Here is a 26,822-nt window from a genome sequence, read left to right as displayed (position 1 = left end):
TTTTGTTTGTTTTTTATTTTATTTTATTGTGTCTGTTTTGTTTTCTTTGTGTTCTATAGAAAAATGAAAAATAAAATGAAAAAGTTGGGAACAAATGAATGCAAGTTCAATGGGGTCACACCCCTGTATGTACAAGCTGACTACAGCTCACTAAACTAAAATTTGTGTGACTGTGGATGACATTTTAGTGAGCCTTAGTCAACTTGTACGTAGAGGAGCGTGACCTCATTGACCTTGCATTCATTTTTGCCCAAATTTCCAGAGCTACTATGAGGAACAGCATGGATTGTGCTGAGAAAGAACTCTGCCAATCAACATCACCATTGGATAGTAGCAAATAAGGCTAGACTTTAATTAAAAAAAGTGAACTATCCCTTTAATACAGGGGAAGATCCAATGTGGGGGGAGGTTGCAGTTAGTGTAAGTCAAGGTTACAGTAAAAATGACAGAACCTCACATTTAAAATGATTTAAAAAAAAATCTTAATTTCATAAAATTCTTAATTTCATCATTCCACTACATCCCCAAGTCTCATGACCTTCCAAATTTGCTCAGTGGCCACACAATGTGCTCACAATTTCTTTAGTAGCATACTATGTTACAGTATATTCCTACATTACTTGTGTAAATAATGCCACTGGAGTGAATTCCTACATTACTTGTGTAAATAAGGCCACTGGAGTGAATTCCTACATTACTTGTGTAAATAAGGCCACTGGAGTGAATTTTTTAAAGATTTTGAACGCCATATCATTTATCAATACGTACGTTGAAAAGTGTCACACTAAAATAGATGAGAACCCTACATTTGCATATGTCTCTGTTGGTTAAATGGGAGTGAAAATATAAGTCTGTGAGTCAGTCTGTGAGTCAAAACACGATACACTAGACACAATTGATGTCACTGATAATGGCATATACTCTACTGTAGGCCTACAGTATCTGTTACAGTACACAGACATATTGACTTAACATGTCCTCCCCTCCTCCTCCCTCCACCCGCTCCCGCTCTCCTGTCCTCAGGTAACCGTTTCTTCCTGACCTCATTCGGAGCTCTGTACATCTCAGAAGTGCAGAAGGAGGATGCTCTGTCCACCTACCGCTGCATCACCAAGCACAAGTACAGTGGAGAGACCCGCCAGAGCAATGGAGCCAGGCTCTCTGTTATGGGTATGCAACAAGTTGCCACTTCAACTCTTAGTTATACTATATGAGTAGTGGCTCTTCTTGAACCATTATATTCTCTGTTTTAGGGCTCAATTCCAAGGAGCTCCTACAATGAGTGCATTGACATGCACACTAATAAACCGATTATTATGGGATTTCTATAGTTACCTGATTATTGAGTGGTCATGAAAACGGCAGGCTTTACCGAAGAAAGGGCGTTATTCGTTTATGTGAAAACCGATAAACACGCCTAGCTTTCTGCTGAATCATCAGGTTTATTCATTGCAGTCAATGTTCAAAGTGAGTTCCCGCTATTTACTAAAGTGCATGTAAACGAGGAAATCAGATTATTGCCAGTTACCTGATTATTCTGTTATATGATTATTGTGTAAACACACTCAATGAAAATGTCCTTCATGAAAATCAGCGAAACCATTGACGATTTCAAATCAATGTCTAACATCTATGACCTCCTCCACCTCCAGACCCTACGGAGTCCACCCCGTCAGTGCTGGACAGTTTCCAGTCCGGTGAGGTGCAGGTGGGGCGCAGTGTGGAGCTGCCCTGCACCGCCTCCGGATACCCCAACCCCACCATCCGCTGGCTAAAGGATGGCCGCCCGCTGCCGGCAGACTCCCGCTGGACGCGGCGCCTCACAGGCCTCACCGTTTCCGACTTGAGGCTGGAGGACAGCGGCAACTACATCTGCGAGGTCACCAACAGCTTCGGCTCCAAGGAGGTGACGGGACACCTCAACGTCATAGGTAAGAGAGGAGAGGAGAGGTCAAACAAAAGAGAGAAGAAAAACATTAGACGACCCCTCCTCCTCACACACACAAAAGCATCACACACCAGCATCTAACTGTATCTACTTCTCTCGACGCCCCACGGCTCCACATTGAGTGGAGTGAGATGGAGAGAGATGGACGTGAAGTAGTGGATGTCACGTTAGGTCACGGGAGAGGAAGGGAGGATGGAGGCAGGTATGGTTTAAACTCCACTGGCTGTGTCCTGGCCCCCGTGTCACCTCCATGTCTTCGCCCCCCACCCCCTCTCTGAGCCGAGCGTGAGCCTGATCTCCAGGGACGGCTCGTTCCCCCGCCGTGCTCCCAAACCCCGCTGAGGCCTCGCTACGGTGACCGAGGAGAGGGGTGGTCGCTCTGCTTACCGAGCATGTGAGACAGCGGGAGAGAGAGTGAGGGAGAGAGAGAGAGAGTGAGGGAGAAAGAGAGAGAGCGAGAGAGAGAAGGCTGTGTGTAAGAATGAGAGAGATGTGTGGAGAAGGGCGAGTGCGGTGGGGATAAGGGTAAAGTTAGTGGACTCTGGGCCGACTGGCCGCGGGGCTTATCACTGCATAGCCCACAAACCCTCTCTGACAGGACATGGAGGGTGGGACACACATGCACACACACACACACATGCACACACGCATACATGCAGAGACACACACATTTGGAGATACATTTACACACACATTATTGCATTTTATCTTGCACACACACACACACACACACACACACACACACACACATTCAGCAGCCTCCAGCATTTAACACCAGCTGCCTTATTGCTCGCTGACATTCTCTCCCCCTTCCTGTCTATCAGTATCTGTCGTTTCCCTCTGTGTCTGATACACACACACACACACACACACACACCAGAGATGCGCGGGCTGCAGTTATAACCGCGCTGACCGCGGATTTCCCACCCTGCGGGCGGGGCGGATCATAAAAATGAACATTCTGATCGATAGCGGATGGGTTGCGGGCGGGTGAAAATGATGTATCATTAATGAGGAACATTAATATTAATTACGTTATCTAGTCTATGAACGTATTTTAAGCTTCATTTTTCGTCAGGCACATGTTAGCCACCTATTGTTCGCAACAAGGACCCCCAAAGGACCCAGGGCAGTGGTAAACAAATAGCCACGCGTCAACGTTGATGCCTCCTTTCTTACTCCTTATATGGTCAATGATGTCACCACTAGAACGTCAAACAGGAGTCTCCACTGAAGACACGTTGGAAGAGAAGACGTGCTCGTATTATTTTCCCATACGATGAGGTCAATCCAGTCTTGATCTAAACGTAAAGCTATAGCGTTAGCCTAGTATGCTACATGGGCAAGTGCTGGACTGGATTATAACACAGCATGGAAGTTTATTTGGAGTCGACTGCAGCGATCGCACAGACGGCAGCAGAAACAGTAAGTTTATCTACCCAATCGCTCCTTCATAGCGTTGTGAAATGTCGGGTGCACAGCGGGCGCGGATATATAAATAGTACGAAATAATTCGCGCGGATTTATGGCGGGCGGACGGTTCATGCATACATGCAGATTAGGGTGGCATAAAAGCTCATCCGCACATCTCTAACACACACAGACACAGTCAGTCTCTGTCGTTTCGAAATTGCTCTGGTTGAGCAATGCAATTAATACCTGACCTGACATGGGCTGACATACAATAGGCTAGACAATATTTAGATGGTACATTTTGAATCTGAATCGAAGAATGGCACCTCATAACAACAACATGCTTCTGTCTACCATCTTGTATTATTCATCCTAGAAAACCTAGTTTACACAATCTCCACCACCATCTCCCTGTCCACATTACTTTCACTCCACTCTCTCTCTCTCTCTCTCTCTCTCTCTCTCCAGAGCCATTGCGGGTCACCTTGTCTCCTAAGAATCTGAAGACGGGGATCAGCAGTACGGTCATCCTGTCCTGTGCCGTCCAGGGTTCCCCCCACTTCACTGTGTCCTGGTACCGAAACACAGAACCTGTCCTGCCCGACCAGCACTTCTCCATCCAGGGGGCTCACAATGAGACCCTCTTTATATCCGCCGCCCAAAAGAGACACTCAGGGGCTTACCAGTGCTTTGCCACACGCAAGGGCCAGACCGCCCAGGACTTCTCCATCATACTGCTAGAAGGTGAGGATGGAAGGGGGCTATGATATATGTGTTCCGCACGTGGACACGCCGTGTCCCACGTATTCCGTTTTTTAAGCCTAAGGCTGTGGCCACACTGACCCGTCAGAAAATGGACAGAATTATAAAATGGATCATTTATGTCCATTGCGTTGTGCGTTTTGTACAGTAATTGGCATTAGCTATAGCTGTTAGTTACGTTTGCTAGCGAAGTGTTCGCCAGGCTCAAAACGCTGCGATAAATTTTAACCGGTTGGAGTCGGTCTTTCCATAAAGCCCACCAGCTTTGATATATGTTAGCTAGTTGTTGATATTAGAACAATATTGTGGCTCTAAAATAAAACATTTACGGAGATGCGGGCAACTGTCATGGCGGCGACTGTTTCCGGTATTTCCGCTCTGGACGGTGACGAATCCGTCCATCCAGAAAAAGTTCAGCCCCCTTGAACTTCTGTCCATCAAAACGTATGCAAATTTGCTGAAGATGTACCTAAGTGCTCCACAGACAGACAGACAGACAGACAGACAGACAGACAGACAGACAGCTGTCTTTGAAAAGGAATGGAAGTGAAGAGACAAATGAACGTAGACGGACAGACACCACGGATCAGTGTGACCACGGCCTAACCCAAACCATAACCCTAACCTTGTTTTACTTCCCTAACCTTAATCAACTTGTTTTACTTGCCTCAACCCAACCAGGTTGTTTTACTTGCCTCAACATAACCAAGAAACGTGGCGCCGTTTTCAACCAGGAAACGATGCCAATACCAATGTGCTACCAATGTGCTATTTACCAATAGCACATTTACAGTACTCGTAAATAAATATGGTGACCCTCATGTTGCGGTGGCATCTAAACTGTACCTTTAAAATTCGCTCTTTTGGCTTTGATTTCGCTTTGTCTCAGTTTCGCTCTTTCATCCACTTCCTTTCTTCTTAATGAGTTGGGAGCTGCTCGGCGTGCGGCGGCTCGTGTGGCTGGAGAGCAGGGGAGACCGGGAGAACTAGCGGCGTGTCGAGTTTCGGTGATCTATGCCGTTTGTGTTTTGCACACAGTCGTTTTGGGAGCAAGTGGAAATAGACCTACAATATTCTGTCATTTGAGGACATGCTGCAGTGAAGAAACGAGAAGAAACAAAAACAAACCAATTAAAATTTGCAACAGAAAAAAAGGGGGGGGGGGCACCAAAGGGATCTTCATTTCAATATTCATACCGTGTAGTTCAATGCACCACATGGAGTATATAAGCCTATTGGCTATGTTGTAAAGCAGCTACTGTACGAGGAACTTTTAACTGGTTATGAAACAGTCTAAATTTAATACTGATGCCTTACATCTTACGTCAGCAAATGAGACCGCGAGGAGATTGGCGATTTCTATATAGTTATTCCAAATGCCTGTGCGCTGGTGGCACACAGCGGGACTTCCTGTGTTCATGTCCGTGTGAAACTGGTTGTAATATTTGTTCCATCCGGTGAATGAACCAATAGCGTCAACCTTATGCAGTAAATAAAACAGCGGGGAAGGCTCCTCGATGGTCCGGCGGGCTCGGAGAAGCCCTGGATGGCCTGTCCCAGCTCGGCCGACCCGATGGTCACAGCAGGAGGAGACTCGGTGTTCAGGAAATACAGTCTTCGTTCCACACAGAATGAAAGTTCCTCGTAGCTCCTTTAATGCACCATAGTTCTTGTTATAATTTTCTACTTGTATTTCCCAGACACTCTCTCTTTCTTTCTTTGGTGTCCTGTCCCCTTAGAAATTGTTATCTCCTGAGACCCGGCAGAAAAAAGGATTTTAGTATTTTATTTTTAGGGATATTATCTAAGTCGCTTTGATGAAAAAACAAAACAAAAACATGCTGCAGTGGAAATGTTTTCAAAAAGTCTATGTATTCATTTTCTTACCGAATGTCCCTTGTAGTGATTTTTCGGTTCATGTGAAAATGCAGATGAAAACATGGAGATGCAGATGCTTCTGGTCCAAAATGCTCCTCATCTGGGCTCATCATTTGTGATTGTTTCCCTCTTGCTCATCCTCAGCAGATGCCTCCTCCTCTGAACTCTCAGAAGCACCCCTACTGTAACCTGTCCCCCCCTACTGTACCCCTACTGTAACCTGTAACCTGTAACCCTACTGTAACCTGTCCCACTTCATCCTCATCATCTGAACCTGTCCCACTTCATCCTCATCATCTGAAAACTCTGTCTGAGTCTCCCTCAACAATTTAGAACAAAATTCTCTCTGCTTTAGTCAGTTCTGTGTCAGTTCTGTGCTATAAGTCCTATACTTGTCCACCACACACAGGACATTGACAAACTCTCTCTCTCTCCAGATGGGACGCCCCGTATCGTTGCCTCCTTCAGCGAGCGGGTGGTGGTGCCGGGCGAACCCTTCTCCCTGATGTGCGCCGCCAAAGGAGCGCCCCCTCCCACCATCACCTGGACCCTGGACGACGAGCCCGTGGCCCGGGACCTGTCGCGCGTCCGAGCCAGCCAGTACACGTTGTCCGACGGCAGCACCGTGAGCCACGTCAACGTGAGCAGCCCGCAGATCCGCGACGGAGGAGTGTATCGCTGCGCCGCACGCAACTCGGCCGGTAGTGCCGAGTACCAAGCGCGCATAAACGTAAGAGGTGCCTGTCTACTTTTCAATATCAGTCATACAGAGGCTTCTCACAGCCTGACCCCCCCCCCTACCCTTACCCCCACCCCCACCCCTATCCTATCCTGTACCCCTCTATATCTCTACCTCTATCGCCATGTGTTTTGTTTTCTCATGTGTGCATCGTCAGTGTCTCTCTCCTCCTTTGGTCATCTCATCTTTCTGTCCCACTTGTTTGTCCGCACACATACATGCACACACACATATACAAACCTACACATAAAAACATGCACATACATAGAAACTTACACATAAAAACATGCACACACAGAAACACACATAAAACATGCACACATAGAAACACACATAAAAACATGCACACACAGAAACACACATAAAAACATGCACACACAGAAACACACATAAAAACATGCACACAAAGAAACACAAAAACATGCACACACACAGAAACACACATAAACACATGCACACACAGAAACACAAAAAAACATGCACACACAGAAACACATAAAACATGCACACACAGAAACACACATAAAAACATGCACACACAGAAACACAAAAAAACATGCACACACAGAAACACATAAAACATGCACACACAGAAACACACAGAAAAACATGCACAGAAACACACATAAAAACATGCACACACAGAAACACACAAAAAAACATGCACACACAGAAACACATAAAACATGCACACACAGAAACACACAGAAAAACATGCACAGAAACACACATAAAAACATGCACACACAGAAACACACAAAAAAACATGCACACACAGAAACACAAAAAAACATGCACACACAGAAACACATAAAACATGCACACACACAGAAACACACATAAAAACATGCACACACAGAAACACAAAAAAACATGCACACACAGAAACACATAAAACATGCACACACACAGAAACACACATAAAAACATGCACACACAGAAACACAAAAAAACATGCACACACAGAAACACATAAAACATGCACACACAGAAACACACAGAAAAACATGCACAGAAACACACATAAAAACATGCACACACAGAAACACACAAAAAAACATGCACACACAGAAACACACATAAAAAACATGCACACACAGAAACACACATAAAAACATGCACACACAGAAACACACGTAAAAACATGCACACACAGAAACACACATAAAAACATGCACACACACAGAAACACACATAAAAACATGCACACACATAGAAACTTATACATAAAAAACATGCACACACAGAAACACATAAAAACATACACACACAGAAACACAAAAAACATGCACACATATAGAAACTTTTGCATAAAAAGCGTGTGCACACATAAGTTACATGCAGACAGATACAAACATCTACATTTTTCAACGCAGACAACAGGCACCACTGACTGAATAGAACTGATGCATTATCATATATACACATACTGCACCTACCTGCCTGTGTGTACATGCACATGCAGACTGTACACACACACATGCATGCAGTCAAACACATCAAGTAGAACACATGAACACATGAGAGAAAGAGTGGCTGGAGGAGAGCAATGGCGATTAGGCGAACACAAGACAAAGGGATGAAAGAACTCTAGAAGAGGAAGAAACAGATGGCATGGGACAGAGGGGATTGATAGAGGGGGGGGAGACAGGGACAGAGTGGAGAGAAAGAGAGACAGGGACAGAGGAGAGAGACAGGGACAGAGCGGCGAGAGAGAGACGGAGGGGATTGATAGAGGGGGAGAGAGACAGGGACAGAGGGGAGAGAGAAGGGAGAGAGACAGGGACAGAGGGGAGAGACAGGGATAGATCGGAGAGGGGGAGGGAGACAGGGACAGAGGGGAGAGCGGGAGGGAGACAGGGACAGAGGGGAGGGAGAGAGACATAGGGGAGAGACAGGGACAGAGCGAAGAGGGGGAGAGAGACAGGGACAGAGGTGAGAGGGGGATGGAGACAGGGACAGGGGGAGAGAGAGACAGGGATAGAGTGGAGAGTAGGAGAGAGACAGGGACAGAGGGGAGAGGGGGAGGGAGACAGGGACAGAGGGGAGAGGGGGAGAGAGACAGGGACAGAGGGGAGAGGGGGAGGGAGACAGGGACAGAGTGGAGAGAGATGAAGCGATGAAATTAGAGGAGATGAACGAGGGGAAGGAGAGGAGCGTGCCAGCGCATGTCCAGGGAGTGATGGGGAACCCTGGTGACAGCGGTGGTGATGTCACTGTCGTAAAGGACGAAAAGGATGAGGAGTGACACTGATGGACAGGGCTGTATGACTCTCCACCTCTCTCTCTCCTCTCTCTCTCCGTTGCTGAGATGTGTAGTTGTGACATGTGAGTCCGCTCTAAGGAGACATGCCAGAACAAATCATTGGAGTGAGAATGAGCCCCATTGCCAAAGAGCCTCGTCCCCTCAAGTAACACAAGCTGACACAGATACAGACACACACACATACACACACACACACATACACACACACACACACAGAAGCAGAAGCACACTATATTATACTTATCCACTTATGGAAAATGTGATACAACCAACCCGTCCCATTCAGTGATGGGGCCAACAGCAAACATAATGCAGCCGCACACATAGAGACATAGATTAACACAGTGTGTGTGTGTGTGTGTGTGTGTGTGCGTGCGTGCGTGCGACGGTGCTGCTGAATAATACATCTTTGACTCGTCAGAGCTGTGACTTCAAAGCTCAACACATGCTGAGTGATGGAGGAGAGGTAGAGAGAGAGACAGAGAGGAAGAGGTGGGGGAGGGAGGAGAGGAAGAGAGAGGGAGAGAGGTGGGGGAGGGAGGAGAGGAAGAGAGACAGAGGGCGAGGTGGGGCGAGGGAGGAGAGGAAGAGAGAGGGAGAGAGGTGGGGGAGGGAGGAGAGGAAGAGAGACAGAGGGAGAGAGGTGGGGGAGGGAGGAGAGGAAGAGAGACAGAGGGAGAGAGGTGGGGGAGGGAGGAGAGGAAGAGAGACAGAGGGAGAGGTGGGGCGAGGGAGTAGAGGAAGAGAGACAGAGGGAGAGGTGGGGCGAGGGAGGAGAGGAAGAGAGAGGTGGGGCGAGGGAGAGAGGAGAGGAAGAGAGAGGTGGGGCGAGGGAGGAGAGGAAGAGAGACAGAGGAAGAGGTGGGGCGAGGGAGGAGAGGAAGAGAGAGGTGGGGCGAGGGAGGAGAGGAAGAGAGACAAACAATGATACAAGACAAACAATGGTGAGAAGATCAGAGAAGGAATGATTGATAGTTGCCAGTATCTTCAATAAGGCAAAACACATTGTTGTCTGTCTTGTTGTCTGTCTGTCTGTCTGTCTGTCTGTCTGTCTGTCTGTCTGTCTGTCTGTCTGTCTGTCTCTCCACAGCCCCCCTTCCCTAGTCATTTGGTAATGATACATGCAACATGTTGAGGCAGTGGGGCTGGACATTGTATTATTGTGTTATTTGTAGGCCATCTCGTTATTCACGTGACTTTTTGCTCCAGTTTGCCTACCAATTACTGGCTGTGGCCGCTATCGCCCATTTCCACTGCCTCCAAATGTTGCCCATGTAGCATGACCTTTAGAGTTCTCTGCACAAATGTGAATGGAGAAGATGCTCGTTAGCTATAGCACGAAGGGAGCAATAGATGAGCTACACTGTGCAGCCCTGCACACAGTGCAGCCCTGCACACTGTGCAGCCCTGCACACTGTGCAGCCCTGCACACAGTGCAGCCCTGCACACAGTGCGCTAGACTGGTGCAAAAACACTGACATAGGCCGTGTGTGTCCATATAGCTTCTTTTCCTAAGCCCCACCATCTTTTTTCTGTTGTTTCCAATGAGGAGAGAGCGTATGTGGGCGCATACGGACGTCTGGAGAAAGTGCGCTGCGCCCAGCGTCTATTTTCAGAGCCCTCCGACTGTTTTGTGCGCCCAGCGCTTTCAGCTGAAAATATCTTAACTTTTCAGAAAGACGCTGGTGTCGGGTGCTCTTCAGGCAACTAATCGGAGAATATATCACAACAGGGAAAGAAAGGCTCAATTGTGGGAGCAGATTGCTAGACACAATATTTCTGGTGAGTGTTGTGCTTTGATCACAGAACGTGTGTTGTTAGCTTGTTAGCTATCAAGCTAGCTTCCTAACGTTATTTTCAATCCGCTTGATTGCATGTTGTGCGCTGGGATCAGCGCTCCCCAGCGTACTTCCAGCGTTTAGCTGTCAGAAAAACAAGCTATATGGACACATATAGCTTGCATGCATATGCTGACATCATCAGTGACATCACAATTGCTTGAGTGCCATGCAGCGGCCGAGCTGCATAATGCAAGCCAGCTCAGCGAGCTGCAGGGTGAGCCTAGGCCCTTAAGGTCCTTACACATCGGGAGCGTTTTTTTCGTGCGATTAATTCGCACGTCAATCATATTTTCCGAACCTATATCAGTCAATGCAACCATGCATACCAATGGCGAAGTTTCGCTGAGCGTTATTGCGGCATTTATTTTTTCGAACCACGGTCGATTTTTCAGAAATTCGCTTCCAACGTGTACACATCTGTGGCTGTGATTGACAGGTGGGTCAAAACTCGCATTGCAATTTCGTGCTGTATATTCGCATCGCTCTTGATGTGTAAGGACCTTAAGACTATGCCTAGTCTAAGAGACGGGGCCAAATAGCACTCCATGATGTGATCAGTGATGGTCACTCGAGCAATTGTGATGTCATCAGTGAGTGATGTCATCATCAGTGATGCGAAGTTGAGGAATTGTGCGCTGCGTATGCCAATAGAGCAGGCGAGGGCATGCAATAGCCTGCGCAGCGGCAGGGCTGGCGAATCTTGCGCGCGTACCTCAGCAGATTAGAAGTGCAGTGCTTACACATGGAGACAATTACTGTAATAATTAAATTGTTTAGGCTCAACAGTTCCGCATGACAGAGACCACACCAGGCAAGCACCCAACAGAACAATGATATTTCTTAACATCAGGGCAGGCCATTCTAACCTCTCTCTCCCTACACTTCTCAATGCCGTTCTCTTCCTCTGTCTATTCCTTCCCTTCTTCCCAACCCACCTCCCTTATCACCCCTTCCCTTTATTCCTAAATTTCCATGCCCCGCTTCTGACACCATCAACTAATAATCTTCCTATTTTCCTCCTCTCCTTCTCTTCACTTCCTACTGGTCAATCTCTCTCTCTCTCTGTCTCTATCTCCCCCTTTTTGTTGTCCTCTGTCTTTCTCTGTGTGTGTGTCTGTCTGTCTCTCTCTCCCTCTCTCTCTGTCTGTCTCTCTCCCTCTCTCTCTGTCTGTCTGTCTCTCTCTCTCTCTCTCTGTCTGTCTCTCTCTCTGTCTCTGTCTCTCAGGTCCACCAAGGATTCGGCCAATGAGGAACATCACTGCAGTGGCAGGAAGGAACACTTTTATAAACTGCCGTGTGATTGGCTACCCATACTACTCAATCAACTGGTACAAGGAGGGGCTTCTACTGCCTGACAACCATCGCCAGGTGGAGTTGGCTTAAAGATTCCTGATGAAAGACAATGAAAATATATTGGAAAGCACGTATATACCATAATATGCACTAAGGTCTTAATGTGTAATCGTGCGATGCTAATAACATACAATAATATATAATTATTGTATCGTATACTTAAGCAATAGCTCACGACAGGCCGTAGTACTGTATATGCTCATTATACCACACCTAAGCGTCCTGCTTAGGTGTGGTATAATGAGCATATATCACGGCCTGAAGTCAGCTATTGCTTTTATAAAACGGTTACCAAGTATGGCAATATGAAAGTAATAGATAACTCCAATTTAAATGGCTGTTATTCATAAATTATTCTCTTACATGTCATAAAATAGTCCCTCCTGGCTCCCTGCACAGAGCCGACGTAGTTGCTGAATGTACAATGTAACGTCAGATAGCAACACAGGCTTGGTGGGTGACAAACAAACAGCTAACGTTAGCTAGCTAACTTTGGCGAATGCTTGTGTTAACGTTATAGGGACCAAACAAAAAGGAGAGCAAGTAAGTTGGACTAACTGGCAAGTTCTGAAAATGTGTCTTCGTTACTTTATTCCAGCTATTAAAAGCTATCGGTTATTCGTATGCCTGTAAAAGCCAGCTATGCTAGGCTAATGTTAACGTTAGCTAACGTAGCTTATTAGCCTGTTAGCGGTTGAGCAAACACAGGCTGCGCCTGCTACGTTAACTTGGTTTGTAATACAACCGATGCTGGAATAAAACACATCTTTTCAGAACTTACCACTTCAGTCCTACTTCCTAGCTCCCTTCCAAGTCCCAAATCCGATATTCCATGAGACTGATGTCATACAGCCAGGGAGCACACACAGACAGCCACTCTGTTTGCGATGCTAATTAGCTAGCAGCTAGCTAGAGGTCGTATACTGATGGCGTCACTCGTAGGAGACTACAGTAAACACTCCACAAGCAGGCTAGCTAGCTACCATTTGTCTTCTCAGAGGCGGATTGTTTCTGGGATGCGGCTCTAGCTGCGGTATACGCTAAATATACCACGGCTGTGAACCAATCGGATTGCTTGATTTGAGAGAGCCGTTTTATAAATACTGTGCATAGTTTGATTGACTGTAGTACTGCTCAAAGTGGTATACTATTCATCAATTAAAGGTAAATAATACAAGCTTTTTACTGAAGATAGTGTGATTGTCAAATGAATGGTGCTGATGCTGTGCTCCGCAGCCCCTGTGAGCCACTTTCTATTGGCTTATTTCATTATTTCCCCCCCCCTGTTCCTTTTGATGTGTCACTTATCAGTTTAGCAGAATGGATTTCTAACCTCTTTTGGCAAAACTCAGCCTGCAAACTCCCAAACGGAAACAAAGGAAGGCCCAAAGCAAATCAATGGGACTACTGTTTGCATCAGCGTCAGTCATGTTTTTGTGTTCGTATCATCACAGCTAAATTCACAGCAGTAGATGTAAGAAAACCCAACATGTTAGCATCTTTTGAAGTAACACTGCTGATGCCTGCTGCGCGTCTCTCTGTCCAGGTGGTGTATGAGAATGGGACTCTGAAGCTGAGCGATGTTCAGAAGGGGATGGACGAGGGGGCCTATGTCTGCAGCGTACTCATCCAACCGCAGCTCTTCATCACGCAGACTGTCTACGTCACTGTCAAAGGTAAGCGTCGGCGAGGCTGTGTCAGGGTAGAAACACGTGCATGTGATCACTATAATAACTTGATATGGCCAGGCTTAATTTGACTCATATTGATATATAAGTAACTTCAGAACACTCCCGTCATACTTATTGGATGTGGTGTAAATTGTATCTCTATTCATTTGCTTGTGATTGGGGTGTGGCCAAGAGTGCAGAACTGTTTAATGAGGTGAATATGTTGAATAATCTGTGAGTGTGTTAATGTCAGATCTAGAAAGTCAGGTTGCAAGCACACTCGAAAATATTTAAAAACTCACTGGGTGCAGGGCAAGCACGAGATATGAAAAAGAGAAAAGCCAGCACTCCAAATGTCTTTTTTGTTGGTTTATTTCCTCATATACCTGGGCAGCAGCAACGAACGTTTCAGTCAAAGACCTTCCTCAGCGTTGAGGAAGGTCTTTGCAACGCTGAGGAAGGTCTTTGACTGAAACGTTCGTTGCTGCTGCCCAGGTATATGAGGAAATAAACCAACAAAAAAGACATTTGGAGTGCTGGCTTTTCTCTTTTTTAATGTCAGATCTGTCACGTCAATTCATGAGTGCTCATTCGTTAGTTTAACTGTCTATCAGCGCCATTTTGCCTTGGGCTGTTGTGATTCGCTGACCTTGCTAGAGGGCAGGCCTGTCTAGACGTAATTTCGCCCAGGAGAAGAGTTTTGTGAATGGGATGAGGCATGTGGGAAATGGTTAGCGAGCGCGTGTGCTGTGCTGAAACGCCATTCCACATGGGCCTCAGAACAGATGATGATGGCTTGATGAACTATTGACTCTTGAACCGAACCCATCTATGCTGTTATGCTGTATTCACATGCTCCACGGAAGCTCCTACTTTTCACTTGTGAAGTTGTAATTATGACATGACACCATTCAAGTGCTCTTGGTCGGAAAGAGCAACAAACATGGTAACTGTGTTCTGTGTAACAACCTTACACAGAAGTAAGGTTGTTTTCTTGTAGCTTCCTACCAAAAGCAAGTAGTGGGTCATTATGGTAGCTACATACTGTAGGCCATAACTACTAAATATAAATGATAGCTACTATGAATAGATTTACGAAATATATAACTTTTTACAGTCAATTGGTGACACAGACTCCACACTTTCCGCCATTGTTGTAGTCCCCGTCGCAACTCAGAAACTCGGCTATCATCGAAATGTCCCACTCGTACAACATTGGAGGGCCGTTCGTGTGCTCGCAACTCCTAAATATACGATGTATCTGAGGAGCACATCAATGCAGCATTAGTCTATGTGTGTACGTCGGTAGGTGTCTCGTCACGTTGCGTTTACAGCCACCATTCGAGTGGGGGACTACCAGTACACACCACAACACAAACAACAGCTGATCGGCAACAAACAGCTGATCTGGCTATGTAGCCGGGAGCCCTTAGAGGAAAGATTGAGAAAGCAATTGAGTGACGAGGTGGATGAGGTGCCGTCCAGAGATTGCCAGCTGGCACTGAAAGAGGTGAACCTGCCGCTAAATGCTCACATTAAGCCCAAACCTAACGTTAGATTTCAGTTTTTGGTGGTGGCCTTTGAGTGTGGCAAAGGAAATTAAAGCTGAACTGTGAAAGCCCCTAGACTAAAAACGATGCCAAAGTGAGATGATTGAACACATTCAATGACCCCAACCGTAACAATTGCAATTACGCATCAGTTGGCAGCAGTGCTCTGCTGTGTGGAAAGTTTGAAAAAGGAAGTGGCAAAATGTATGAATGTGAAAGGGAATGATTGTAAGAGGGGAGAGTGAGCAAGAGGGAGAGGAGAGGAGAACGCTGTCTGCATTGCCTATAATAACCCCTGATTAAGGGGCGGACTGGCCTCGTGCACCCTCACAACCACTCAGCAATTACACAGAGCAGGAGTGCTATTGTATAAGGCTGTGCATGTTAGTGTGAGTGTGTGTGTGTGTGTGTGTGTGTGTGTGTGTGTGTGTGTGTGTGTGTGTGTGTGTGTGTGTGTGTTGTGTGTGTGTGTGTGTGTGAGAGAGTGAGAGCAGGAGTGCTATTGTATAAGGCTGTGCATGTTAGTGTGTGTGTGTGTGTGTGTGTGTGTGTGTGTGTGTGTGTGTGTGTGTGAGAGAGTGAGAGCAGGAGTGCTATTGTATAAGGCTGTGCATGTTAGTGTGAGTGTGTGTGTGTGTGTGTGTGTGTGTGTGTGTGTGTGTGTGTGTGTGTGTGTGTGTGTGTGTGTGTGTGAGAGAGTGAGAGCAGGAGTGCTATTGTATAAGGCTGTGCATGTTAGTGTGTGTGTGTGAGAGTGAGAGCAGGAGTGCTATTGTATAAGGCTGTGTGAGTGTGTGTGTGTGTGAGAGTGAGAGCAGGAGTGCTATTGTATAAGGCTGTGCATGGGTGTGTGTGTGAGAGTGAGAGCAGGAGTGCTATTGTATAAGGCTGTGCGTGTGTGTGTGTGTGAGAGTAGGAGTGCTATTGTATAAGGCTGTGCATGGGTGTGTGTGTGAGAGTGAGAGCAGGAGTGCTATTGTATAAGGCTGTGCATGTGTGTGTGTGTGTGTGTGTGTGTGTGTGTGTGTGTGTGAGAGTGAGAGCAGGAGTGCTATTGTATAAGGCCGTGCATGTTAGTGTGAGTGTGTGTGAGAGTGAGAGCAGGAGTGCTATTGTATAAGGCTGTGTGAGTGTGTGTGTGAGAGAGTGAGGGCAGGAGTGCTATTGTATAAGGCTGTGCATGTGTGTGTGTGTGTGAGAGTGAGAGCAGGAGTGCTATTGTATAAGGCCGTGCATGTTAGTGTGAGTGTGTGTAAGAGTGAGAGCAGGGGTGCTATTGTATAAGGCTGTGTGAGTGTGTGTGTGAGAGAGTGACGGCAGGAGTGCTATTGTATAAGGCTGTGCATGTGTGTGTGTGAGAGAGTGAGAGTGAGAGCAGGAGTGCTATTGTATAAGGTTGTGCATGTTAGTGTGAGTGTGTGTGAGAGTGAGAGCAGGAGTGCTATTGTATAAGGATGTGGGTGTGTGTGAGAGTGAGAGCAGGGGTGCTATTGTATAAGGATGTGAGTGTGTGTGAGAGCAGGGGTGCTATGGTATAAGATTGTGCATGTGAGTGTGTGTGAGAGTGAGAGCAGGAGTGCTATTGTATAAGGTTCTGCGTGTGTGTGAGAGTGAGAGCAGGAGTGATATTGTATAAGGCTGTGTGTGTGTGTGTGTGTGTGTGTGTGTGTGTGTGTGAGAGAGTGAGAGCAGGAGTGCTATTTTATAAGGCTGTGCGTGTGAGTGTGTGTGAGGGTGAGAGCAGGAGTGCTATTGTATAAGGTTGTGCATGTGAGACTGAGAGCAGGAGTGCTATTTTATAGGCTGTGTGAGTGTGTGTGAGAGAGTGATAGCAGGAGTGCTATTCTATAGGCTGTGTGAGTGTGTGTGTGTGTGTGTGTGTGTGTGTGTGTGTGAGAGTGAGAGTGAGAGCAGGAGTGCTATTGTATAAGATTGTGCGTGTGTGTGTGTGTGTGTGTGTGTGTGTGTGTGTGTGTGAGTGTGTGTGTGTGAAAGTGAGAGCAGGAGTGCTATTGTATAAGGTTGTGCGTGTGAGAGTGAGAGCAGGAGTGCTATTTTATAAGGCTGTGAGTGTGTGAGAGAGTGATAGCAGGAGTGCTATTGTATAGGCTGTGTGTGTGTGTGTGTGTGTTGTGTGTGTGTGTGTGTGTGTGTGTGTGTGTGTGTGTGTGTGTGTGTGTGTGTGTGTGTGAGAGTGAGAGTGAGAGTGAGAGCAGGAGTGCTATTGTATAAGATTGTGCGTGTGTGTGTGTGTGTGTGTGTGTGAGAGTGAGAGTGAGAGCAGGAGTGCTATTGTATAAGATTGTGCGTGTGTGTGTGTGTGTGTGTGTGTGTGTGTGTGTGAGAGTGAGAGCAGGAGTGCTATTGTATAAGGCTGTGCGTGAGTGTGTGTGAGAGTGACAGTGTGAGAGTGTGTGCTCTATATGTTCTGTCTGCCAGCTCTTATGCTATTTCGCTCCACTCTGCATGGCGTTGGCATGACATGTTTGTTTTAGGAAGTTGTTTGTGTGTGTGTGTGTGTGTGTGTGTGTGTGTGTGTGTGTGTGTGTGTGTGGGCGTTGTGTGTTTCAGTTTGACATTAGCGGATGTGTGAACCTTGTGGTGCTCAGTGGCCTTGGTGGTGTTTCGTTGTGTGCATGTGCGCTCGTGCGTGCGTGTGTGCGTGCGTCCGCTCGTGCGTGCGTCATACACGCATGTGTGTATGCACACTTCCTGTGTGCGGGTGTGGGTGTGTGCTTGTATGCATGCGTGCTCGTCATGTCTCTGATTTAATTAGATGAATTTTAACGAGGCCCAGATTAAATCCCCCAGATGTCTCAGCTGTAACCCCCACCCTCCCTCCTCCCTCACTCCAAACCACCGCCATCACCTCCGCCGGTCTCCATGGCAACACCGTTCTTCCCCCTGCGGATGGGGCTCTAATTAGAGCAGCTATTATGGGCTGGCTTTAGCAGGGCAGGGCGGGGTGGGGTGGAGGGGTTGGTACTGGGGGGGGGGGGCAGAGCGGCTGCAGGGTGGGTAGTGGGCTAGGCTAGGCCAGGCTGCAATGGTTTGGAAACTCTGGGGGTCCAGGCTTAGATGACAAACTGAAAGATTCACGTTTTTGATCACCCACACTCCGATAGACAGACAGACAGATGAGCCTACTCTCGCCAGGCGAACGTGACAGGTTCTTCTCAATATCTGGAAGTTCAAACCCTGTCTTTTTTCCTCTCCCTCCCTTCCTCTCCATCCACCCATTCTCCCTTACATCAGCCCCTCTCCCACCCCATGTCCTTTCTATGCCCCCGAATCTTCAAATCTGTGTGTGTCTCCCCACATTCTGCCTGTGTCTCCTTGTCTGGTTTCCTTCACTTATTCATATCTGCCTCAAACTCTTTCTCACCCGGCTTGTTTATACAACCCTCAAACTGTTTCCATTCATCTTTTTTCTTTATTTCCATTCCCTATATGCCTCATTCTGTCTTCTCTCCATCTAGCCTTTAGTTCACCCTGGTTAGCTCTCTCTTCCTCTCTCCTCCTGCTCTCCTCCTCATCATATATATTGTCTCCACTAGATCTCTCTTTTACTCCTCTTTTCACTTTACACTAATTTCCCTTCCATTACTTCTTCATTCTTACTATATTTCTGTCTAACCTTCCATCCATTCTACCCACCTCGCCCTCTGTTTCAGTCTCTCCTCACCCACCTCGCCCTCTGTTTCAGTCTCTCCTCACCCACCTCGCCCTCTGTTTCAGTCTCACCTCGCCCTCTGTTTCAGTCTCTCCTCGCCTCCTCTCTCACACACTCTCTTGTCTGCCTTTCCCAGTTCCCCCACTGATCCAGCCATTTGACTTTCCGCCCACCTCCATCGGGAAGTTGATGTACATCGCCTGCGTGGTGTCGTCCGGGGACATGCCCATACGCATCACGTGGCGCAAGGACGGCCAGGAGATCGTGCCCTCCTCGGGCATCACCATAGACACCAAGGAGTTCATGAGCTCCTTGCAGATCTCCAAGGTGTCGCTCAAGCACAACGGCAACTACACCTGCATCGCCAGCAACGACGCTGCCACCGTCAGCTCCGAGAGGCAGCTCACCGTCACAGGTGAGGAGGGGAGTGAGGGAGGGAGGGAGGGAGGAATGGCGTGAGAGAAGATGGAGAATAACAAAGGGGTTGAAATGGGGTTGGGATAAAGGATTGAAGGAGAAAGGGAGGGATTGACGCCATACGCTTACTTCCTGCCATCATCAATTGAAGTTTTAGTGCAGCCATTGAGGAGGTGTTGACTGAAATTATCGTGCATTCCATTTAAACTGGGAGCGAAGGATTTCACGGTTGAGTGACGTCACAGCCGAGTTGTCGACGTTCCATTTAAACAGTCGGGGAAACCAGCCAGGGTTAGCTCTAGCCAGGCTAGCCATTGTTAGCATAGCAATGACAGTTGACAACAATGAATTTCGCTGTATTTTGCGCATACTGTACAAACACTGCAGCAACATGTCCACACAGATAGAAGTTAGACAGTGCTGTGTGTTACAGCTGATTTAATGAGACACAAACAAGACAGAAGTGCTAATAAACAGTATTTAGTATGATTTGAACTACTGTTGATGCGCGGAGCCGCCATCTTGGATTTTTGAGGTCGGGGCTGGTGAGACTCCTCAGAGTTCGGCAGAGAAAATCCGAGCACAGGTGACGTCACTGTCGGAGCCCATGACTTTTGAACCGTCACGTTCCCAGCTCCCAGGTTAAATGGAATGGCCCATTAGGGCTGGGCAATATACTGTAATATTATATCGTCATAGCATGATATGGCATAAGTGTTGTCTTCTCCTGGTTTTAAAGGCTGCATTACAGTAAAGTGATGTGGTTTTCTTCACTTACCAGACTGTTCTAGCTGTTCTATTATGTGGCATTACCCACTTAGTAGGGTAGCAAACTGTGGAATAGCCTACCAATGTCAGTCAGAGAGAGTAGCAGCATTCACACCTTCAAGGGGCTGTTAAGGTCTCATTATGCTTTCCGCATCAGCGAGGAACGCGAGTGTCCGTGCGGAAAAGTGACGTCAAATCAGCAGACACGCCCCTCCGCAAGGCTCCGTGCGGACGGTTTTCGACCGGCCGTGCCCACGCCGAATTTTGTAACTACGCGGACGCGGACGCGGCTGGGCGGACAAAGTGGAGTTTTCAAGACTCGCGCTCAATTCCGCCTGCAGAAACCCACACAGAGTATAAAGCTCCACACGTTTCCTCGTCAGGATTCCGTGTCTCTCATTTCCGTGCATTTCCCATGCAAATGTTCATTAATGTTGCACTGTCCCTGAAATAAATAAATAAAAATAAAACTTTATTACTTTATTAAAACTCTATAGCTGACATTATAGCTACATTACTGATGATTATTGATCACAAATCTCATTGTGTAAATACATTGTGAAAACACCAGTAGTAGTTTGACTTACAAGTGAACATTTCGCCCACTTTATAGAAAATACAGAGATTTACTCTATATTGTGTATCGCCATTCATCCTAAAAATATACAGATATGATTTCTGGTCCATATCGCCCAGCCCTAACTGAAATACATTGGCCAATGACGGAGGCCGAGTGTCTACTTTGTTGAAGCTGTGTATTCAACCCCTTCACTTCTCCACTCCTCCTCTCTTAGTGCCTCCTCGCTTTGTGGTGCAGCCCAACAACCAGGATGGGATCTATGGGAAGGCGGGGGTCCTGAACTGCTCCGTGGATGGATACCCCCCTCCCAAGGTCATGTGGAAACATGCCAAAGGTACAATAGGTACATGACCCATCTTTCATTCTTATCTATGTATATCTACCTGTATCTGTTCATCTACAAAAAATTTGAATATCATGGAAATACCATGGATGACCGTGGGCTTCAGCGGATTGTCGAGCATAGACGATTCAAAAATTTGGCGGAGATTCAGAGGGAGTGGACCGAGGCTGGAGTCAGTCATAACTGAGAAGTAACTGCTGATTTTCTTCACACTATTCTAATTTCTTGAAATACTGTCTTGTTTTTTTTTTGGAGCTGTAGGCCAGAATTATGAAAAATGAAACAAATAAAAGATAGAAATATTTCACTTTGTGTGTAATGAATCTATAATCTATGAAAGTTTCACTTTTTGAAAGGAATTATGGGAAAAAACTAACTTTTCCATGATATTCAAATTTTTTGGAAAGGATCTGTATATACTCACCTGTCTGTCTGCCCATTGTCATGTTCATAGATCCATAGTATTTATCCATTTAGTGAATCCCATTTAGAACCATTCGAATGTGTTGAATATTACATTATCTCTTGATTTTGTTGCCGTTTCTCTCCCCTCTCTCTCTCTCTCTCTCCCTCCCTCTGTATCCAGCGGGTATTGGGAACCCTCAACAGTACCACCCTGTGCCTCTGACGGGCCGTATCCAGATCATGAATAACGGCTCTCTCCTCATCAGACATGTTCTAGAAGAAGATCGTGGTTTCTACCTCTGTCAGGCCTCCAACGGAGTGGGCTCAGACATCAGCAAGAGCATGGTCCTCACTGTCAAGAGTGAGTATACACACACTGTGAAACCTTCTATACGGACAGACATTTCAACATATGTGACAGCTCCTGGCGTTTCGACCCACAAGTAGGCCGAGGTCATTTTTTCAGTTTTTTACAGATTCTGAAACTGCAGACTAAGCTTTCAAATGATGTGTAATTGTAAACTGAAAAAATTTGAAGGAGATATGCTTATTTGACACTCTGAAAAGCAAGAAGCTGAGAAATCGGGCCTCAAAGTTGGAGAAGTTTTTCATAGGCAGCTGACATTTCACCACACTACATGGTTCACGATACTTGGATGAAGTCAATCTATTGGGAATGTACAGTATTGTTACATTTTTAAAGTCCACTCTATTTTCTTTTTTTAAATCACAGGGTTTTTGCACGACACAGACTAAAAATTTCAAAATAACGTAAATGTGCTGTTCCTTAGCCTGGTATCCAGCCCATATGAATCGCAGTTGTCAGCACTCTTCATATGGGTCTGGACACAAGCCCATCCACTGGCGGGTTATTCAGGACAGATATTCCGGGATGCCTGATTGGCTGGTCGATGTAGGCAGCGGGTCTAATCTAACGTTACCGAGGACGCATTACAGAGCGCTGCAACAACACACCTGTATGTTAATAGCTAGCTAGCTGTTAGCTACGTTAGCTAAGCCCACTACTGCTGCTGTAACCACTTCACCGGGCTCGAAACGGCAGTGTGAGTGACCAAGTGTTTCGCTTGTTAACCAGTTTGAGGCACGCTCTTTCCAGTAACCCATCAGCATTGAAATACATTGGCCGGTTATTGAGCTCCTTGCAGCTAACGTTAACGGTTGCTGGTGTAGGTATCGGATGGAGCAGACAAAGTATTGAAGGCAAGAGGCAAAGCTTGCGCCTTTTTGACAACAGTGCTCCCACCTTGATGTTGCAGTGGAACCACTGAGCGCAACAACCCATTCATCTTCAGTTCTTATCAATTTAAGTTCTTTGGTCTTGCTTTGCTACTGTGATTGGTCAAAGAGATTGATGATTGACAAATGCAGCAACCAATCAGTTGGTGCTGAAAAATACGTCACCAAATCGGCGGTGGATAGACCCCTTATACGCCTACGTCCAGAGGGGGTCCTGGGCATCTGGAGGCCCCAGGCCAAGCCACGAAGGAGGCCCCTACCGGTGGCGCCCCGAAGGGGCGCCGCCGGAAATTTTTTTTACCTTTTTTGGACGTATTTTTGCCATATTTAGAGGCTGTTTGAAGTTACATCCCCCCTCAGATTCAATGGGCATAATCCTGCTTCATAATGCATAATGATTATGCTTCATTGACCAGACTTGACCAGAATAGTCACCAGAATAACCAGTCAGTTAGAAGAAGACAATGTGGCAATAGTAATATAAGTATATAGCCTTTAATTAATAAAACATGCTCAGATCACACCAGTGACACCACACACTCAGATGATCACCACATCACAGCCACAGGCAGTCAGGTCATCATGTATGATGTTGGGATGTTGGAACAACCTGGAGAGAGACATTGGAAGAGAGAAGAAGAGAAGGGGACAAGTAAATAACTTAAGGAGGAGAGAGATGACTTCCACTGAAAAATATCTCATTGAATAACTAGAAACATTTGCAATGTAAACCCTTGTGTTGTCTATAAGATGAAAAGATTAGTGTACAACTGTATCCTTAACTTACTGTGTGTGTGTGTGTGTGTGTGTGTGCTGGAGTTTAGCTGTTAATCACAGCCAGGCAGCAGGTCAGTAGATCACAGGGAGAGCAGGTCACATCCTCACAGGCAGTAGGAGATCTGAGCAGGTTACAGCTTCACAGCCAGGCAGGAGGTCAGTAGATCACAGGGAGAGCAGGTCACAGCTTCACAGGCAGTAGGAGATCATAATGTGAGAGCAGGTCACAGCCAGGCAGCAGGTGAGTGAGCATGCACATGGTCATGGAGGTCTGGTCTGGATGCTGACATAATTCTATGTTGAAAGAGAGAGAGAAAAAGGCATGGGCAGGTTTAACACAATGAGAGATGACTTCCACTGAAAAATATATCATTGAATAACTAGAAACATTTGAAATTCAAAACTATTACTTACTGTAGGAGATCTGAGCAGGTTACAGCTTCACAGCCAGGCAGGAGGTCAGTAGATCACAGGGAGAGCAGGTCACAGCTTCACAGGCAGTAGGAGATCTGAGCAGGTTACAGCTTCACAGCCAGGCAGGAGGTCAGTAGATCACAGGGAGAGCAGTGTCTGATTTGTGGTGGGCTCACTGGGTTGCTGCTGCTCTGTGTCACTGACACCACTGTCATCATCATCCGTGGCTGAGGCTCTGACACTTTCATCCTCCTCCTCGTCCAAGTCCGACACCGACTCCCACGTTAACGTAGTAACATCAGCCGCCTGCTGCGCGTCCTCTCTGCCTCTGTCATCATCATCATCATCATCGGTATTATCGGTGGTGGTCACCGTGGGTGACTCGGCTCTGTCACTGTCACTTTTATCCTCCGAGGCGTGGCAGGCGTTCTCCCCGCGCGTTGTGACATTAGCTGCCGCCACAGCACCAGCAGACGCAGGCAGAGGCAGCCTAGAGCTAGCATGGCTGCTAGTGCTAGCGTTGTTGTTAGCTAACTCACGCTCACCTGGTGCTGCTTCAATTAACGTTGCAGCTGCTCGCTGCTCCTCGTCCTCCGTCAAGTCAGCGTTTTTTTTTAAGAATTTTGTCATCTTGGTCAAACTTTCATTAAACTTCCCCTGTTCCAACTTCCTCTTTTTCTTCTGTGCTCCACTCTGAAAACGCTTCATTGTGTTCTACAACTTCTACTGCGGCTAGCTAGATGCTGCTGATATAAAGCCTCTCTGCCTCTGATACTGACTGACAAGTAAACACACTGAACGTGATAATGCAAGTGGTGGTGTTACAGTGTCACAGTACCGACTGCTCATCACGCAAATGACAACGCTAACTCGATCGATCCCAAGTGGTGGAAATCAAATGAAATAGATCGTCCATATTACTTTGTGAGTGAGAGTGTGAAATGTGGGTGATACAACATGAATGATGATAGTCAGGTTTATTTTTTATATTCGTTTGGATTGACCAGTCCAGAAGAAACGGGGAAGTGTTTGTGGGGGCGGGGGGAGGGGGAGGCCGGTGGTAGGGACGGACTCGGGAGATACTAAAAACGAAATGCTCTGGTCTGCGAGGCCCTCTAGTGGACGAGGCTCCAGGCGGCTGCCTGATCGGCCTGGTGGAAGGACCGCCTCTGCCTACGTCACAATGACAACAAAGCAAGCTGCGCGCGCAACGTGTAGGCAGAAAGCAGTAAGCTTTGCATAGACAGACAGCGAAAACTCTGTCAAAGCCCCGCTGTCAGGACTGCTCTATGCCCATCTGCAACACACAGTTATATTTTAGTTTTAAAATGCAGTTCTCGGCTTACTACCACAGCTTATCGCCTGGTGATAAGCAATGTTATGCATCGAAATTAACGTTGTTTAATGGGACATGTCTTACAGACCCATACGCACTGGCGCTGTCAATTGGCCAAGCCTAGTGGCCGGCAATACATATCGTGCATTCCTTTATAACTGGGGATAGCGTAGATAATTATTCTGTAACTTGCAAAGATATATTGTTATGTTGATAATGCACACAATTCAATGACATTATGTAACGTTACTTGGTCGTTAACTAACCGAGCGATGTGGCTGAGCAGCCAGCTACAGGCAGCTTACCTGATTATGAGAGCACAAAGTCGGGCATTTTTAATGATGTCCTCGTTCCAATCAGTTCAACTTAATAATGACATTATTTAACGTTACTTGGTCGTTAACTAACCTAGCGATGTGGCTGAGCAGCCTAGTTTCAGTTTAGGCAGCTTACCTGATTATGAAGAGCACTGCAAAGTCGGGCATTTTTAACGATTTCCTCTTTCGGCTTGCAACCAAAGACACCTACGGTTAGCCTCGCACACACGCAATAGAACACAACACAACACAGTCTGTTACACTATCAACAAAGCAAGGAGTAAAGTTTTACCGAATCCCGTCAACTCATACTGCTTTTAATGCTAACCGTAGGTGTCTTTGGTTGCAAGCCGAAAGAGGAAATCGTTAAAAATGCCCGACTTTGCAGTGCTCTTCATAATCAGGTAAGCTGCCTGAACTGAAACTGTAGGCTGCTCAGCCACATCGCTAGGTTAGTTAACGACCAAGTAACGTTAAATAATGTCATTATTAAGTTGAACTGATTGGAACGAGGACATCATTAAAAATGCCCGACTTTGTAGTGCTCTTCATAATCAGGTAAGCTGCCTGTAGCTGTAGGCTGCTCAGCCACATCGCTCGGTTAGTTAACGACCAAGTAACGTTACATAATGTCATTGAATTGTGTGCATTATCAACATAACAATATATCTTTGCAAGTTACAGAATAATTATCTACGCTATCCCCAGTTATAAAGGAATGCACGATATGTATTGCCGGCCACTAGGCTTGGCCAATTGACAGCGCCAGTGCGTATGGGTCTGTAAGACATGTCCCATTAAACAACGTTAATTTCGATGCATAACATTGCTTATCACTAGGCGATAAGCTGTGGTAGTAAGCCGAGAACTGCATTTTAAAACTAAAATATAACTGTGTGTTGCAGATGGGCATAGAGCAGTCCTGACAGCGGGGCTTTGACAGAGTTTTCGCTGTCTGTCTATGCAAAGCTTACTGCTTTCTGCCTACACGTTGCGCGCGCAGCTCAATGTTGACAAGCTGTATAAGGGGTCTATAGGCTCGCGTCCAAACCCTAATGAAGGATTCATTGGGGCTGGTTAGCAGGCTAGCTGTTCCTAGCATTGTCACAACACTT

The 26,822-nt window shown here is 46.6% G+C and overlaps 2 protein-coding genes across 2 annotated transcripts in view; one reads left to right on the top strand and one right to left on the bottom strand.

Annotated features, from left to right (window-relative positions):
• The window catches only part of slc1a5 (solute carrier family 1 member 5), a 402,415-nt gene that overhangs the window by 83,747 nt on the left and 291,846 nt on the right, over positions 1 to 26,822 (bottom strand). The window lies entirely within an intron of this gene.
• Positions 1 to 26,822, top strand: part of dscaml1 (Down syndrome cell adhesion molecule like 1) — a gene marked incomplete at its 3' end in the record, with an annotated part of 139,247 nt that overhangs the window by 74,029 nt on the left and 38,396 nt on the right. Inside the window, exons 2-10 of the mRNA XM_083636914.1 lie at positions 1,024 to 1,170; positions 1,653 to 1,931; positions 3,830 to 4,105; positions 6,439 to 6,738; positions 12,073 to 12,215; positions 13,747 to 13,876; positions 19,230 to 19,508; positions 21,073 to 21,192; positions 21,788 to 21,967. Coding sequence (XP_083493040.1) covers positions 1,024 to 1,170; positions 1,653 to 1,931; positions 3,830 to 4,105; positions 6,439 to 6,738; positions 12,073 to 12,215; positions 13,747 to 13,876; positions 19,230 to 19,508; positions 21,073 to 21,192; positions 21,788 to 21,967 — 1,854 coding nt within the window. The remainder of the gene's footprint in view (positions 1 to 1,023; positions 1,171 to 1,652; positions 1,932 to 3,829; positions 4,106 to 6,438; positions 6,739 to 12,072; positions 12,216 to 13,746; positions 13,877 to 19,229; positions 19,509 to 21,072; positions 21,193 to 21,787; positions 21,968 to 26,822) is intronic.

Source organism: Poromitra crassiceps, assembly GCF_964638095.1.
Source record: "Poromitra crassiceps genome assembly, chromosome: 5".
NCBI classification, from domain to species: Eukaryota; Metazoa; Chordata; class Actinopteri; order Beryciformes; family Melamphaidae; genus Poromitra; species Poromitra crassiceps.
Note: the sequence above shows the minus strand (reverse complement) of the source record. Positions and strands in the feature narration are given on the sequence as shown.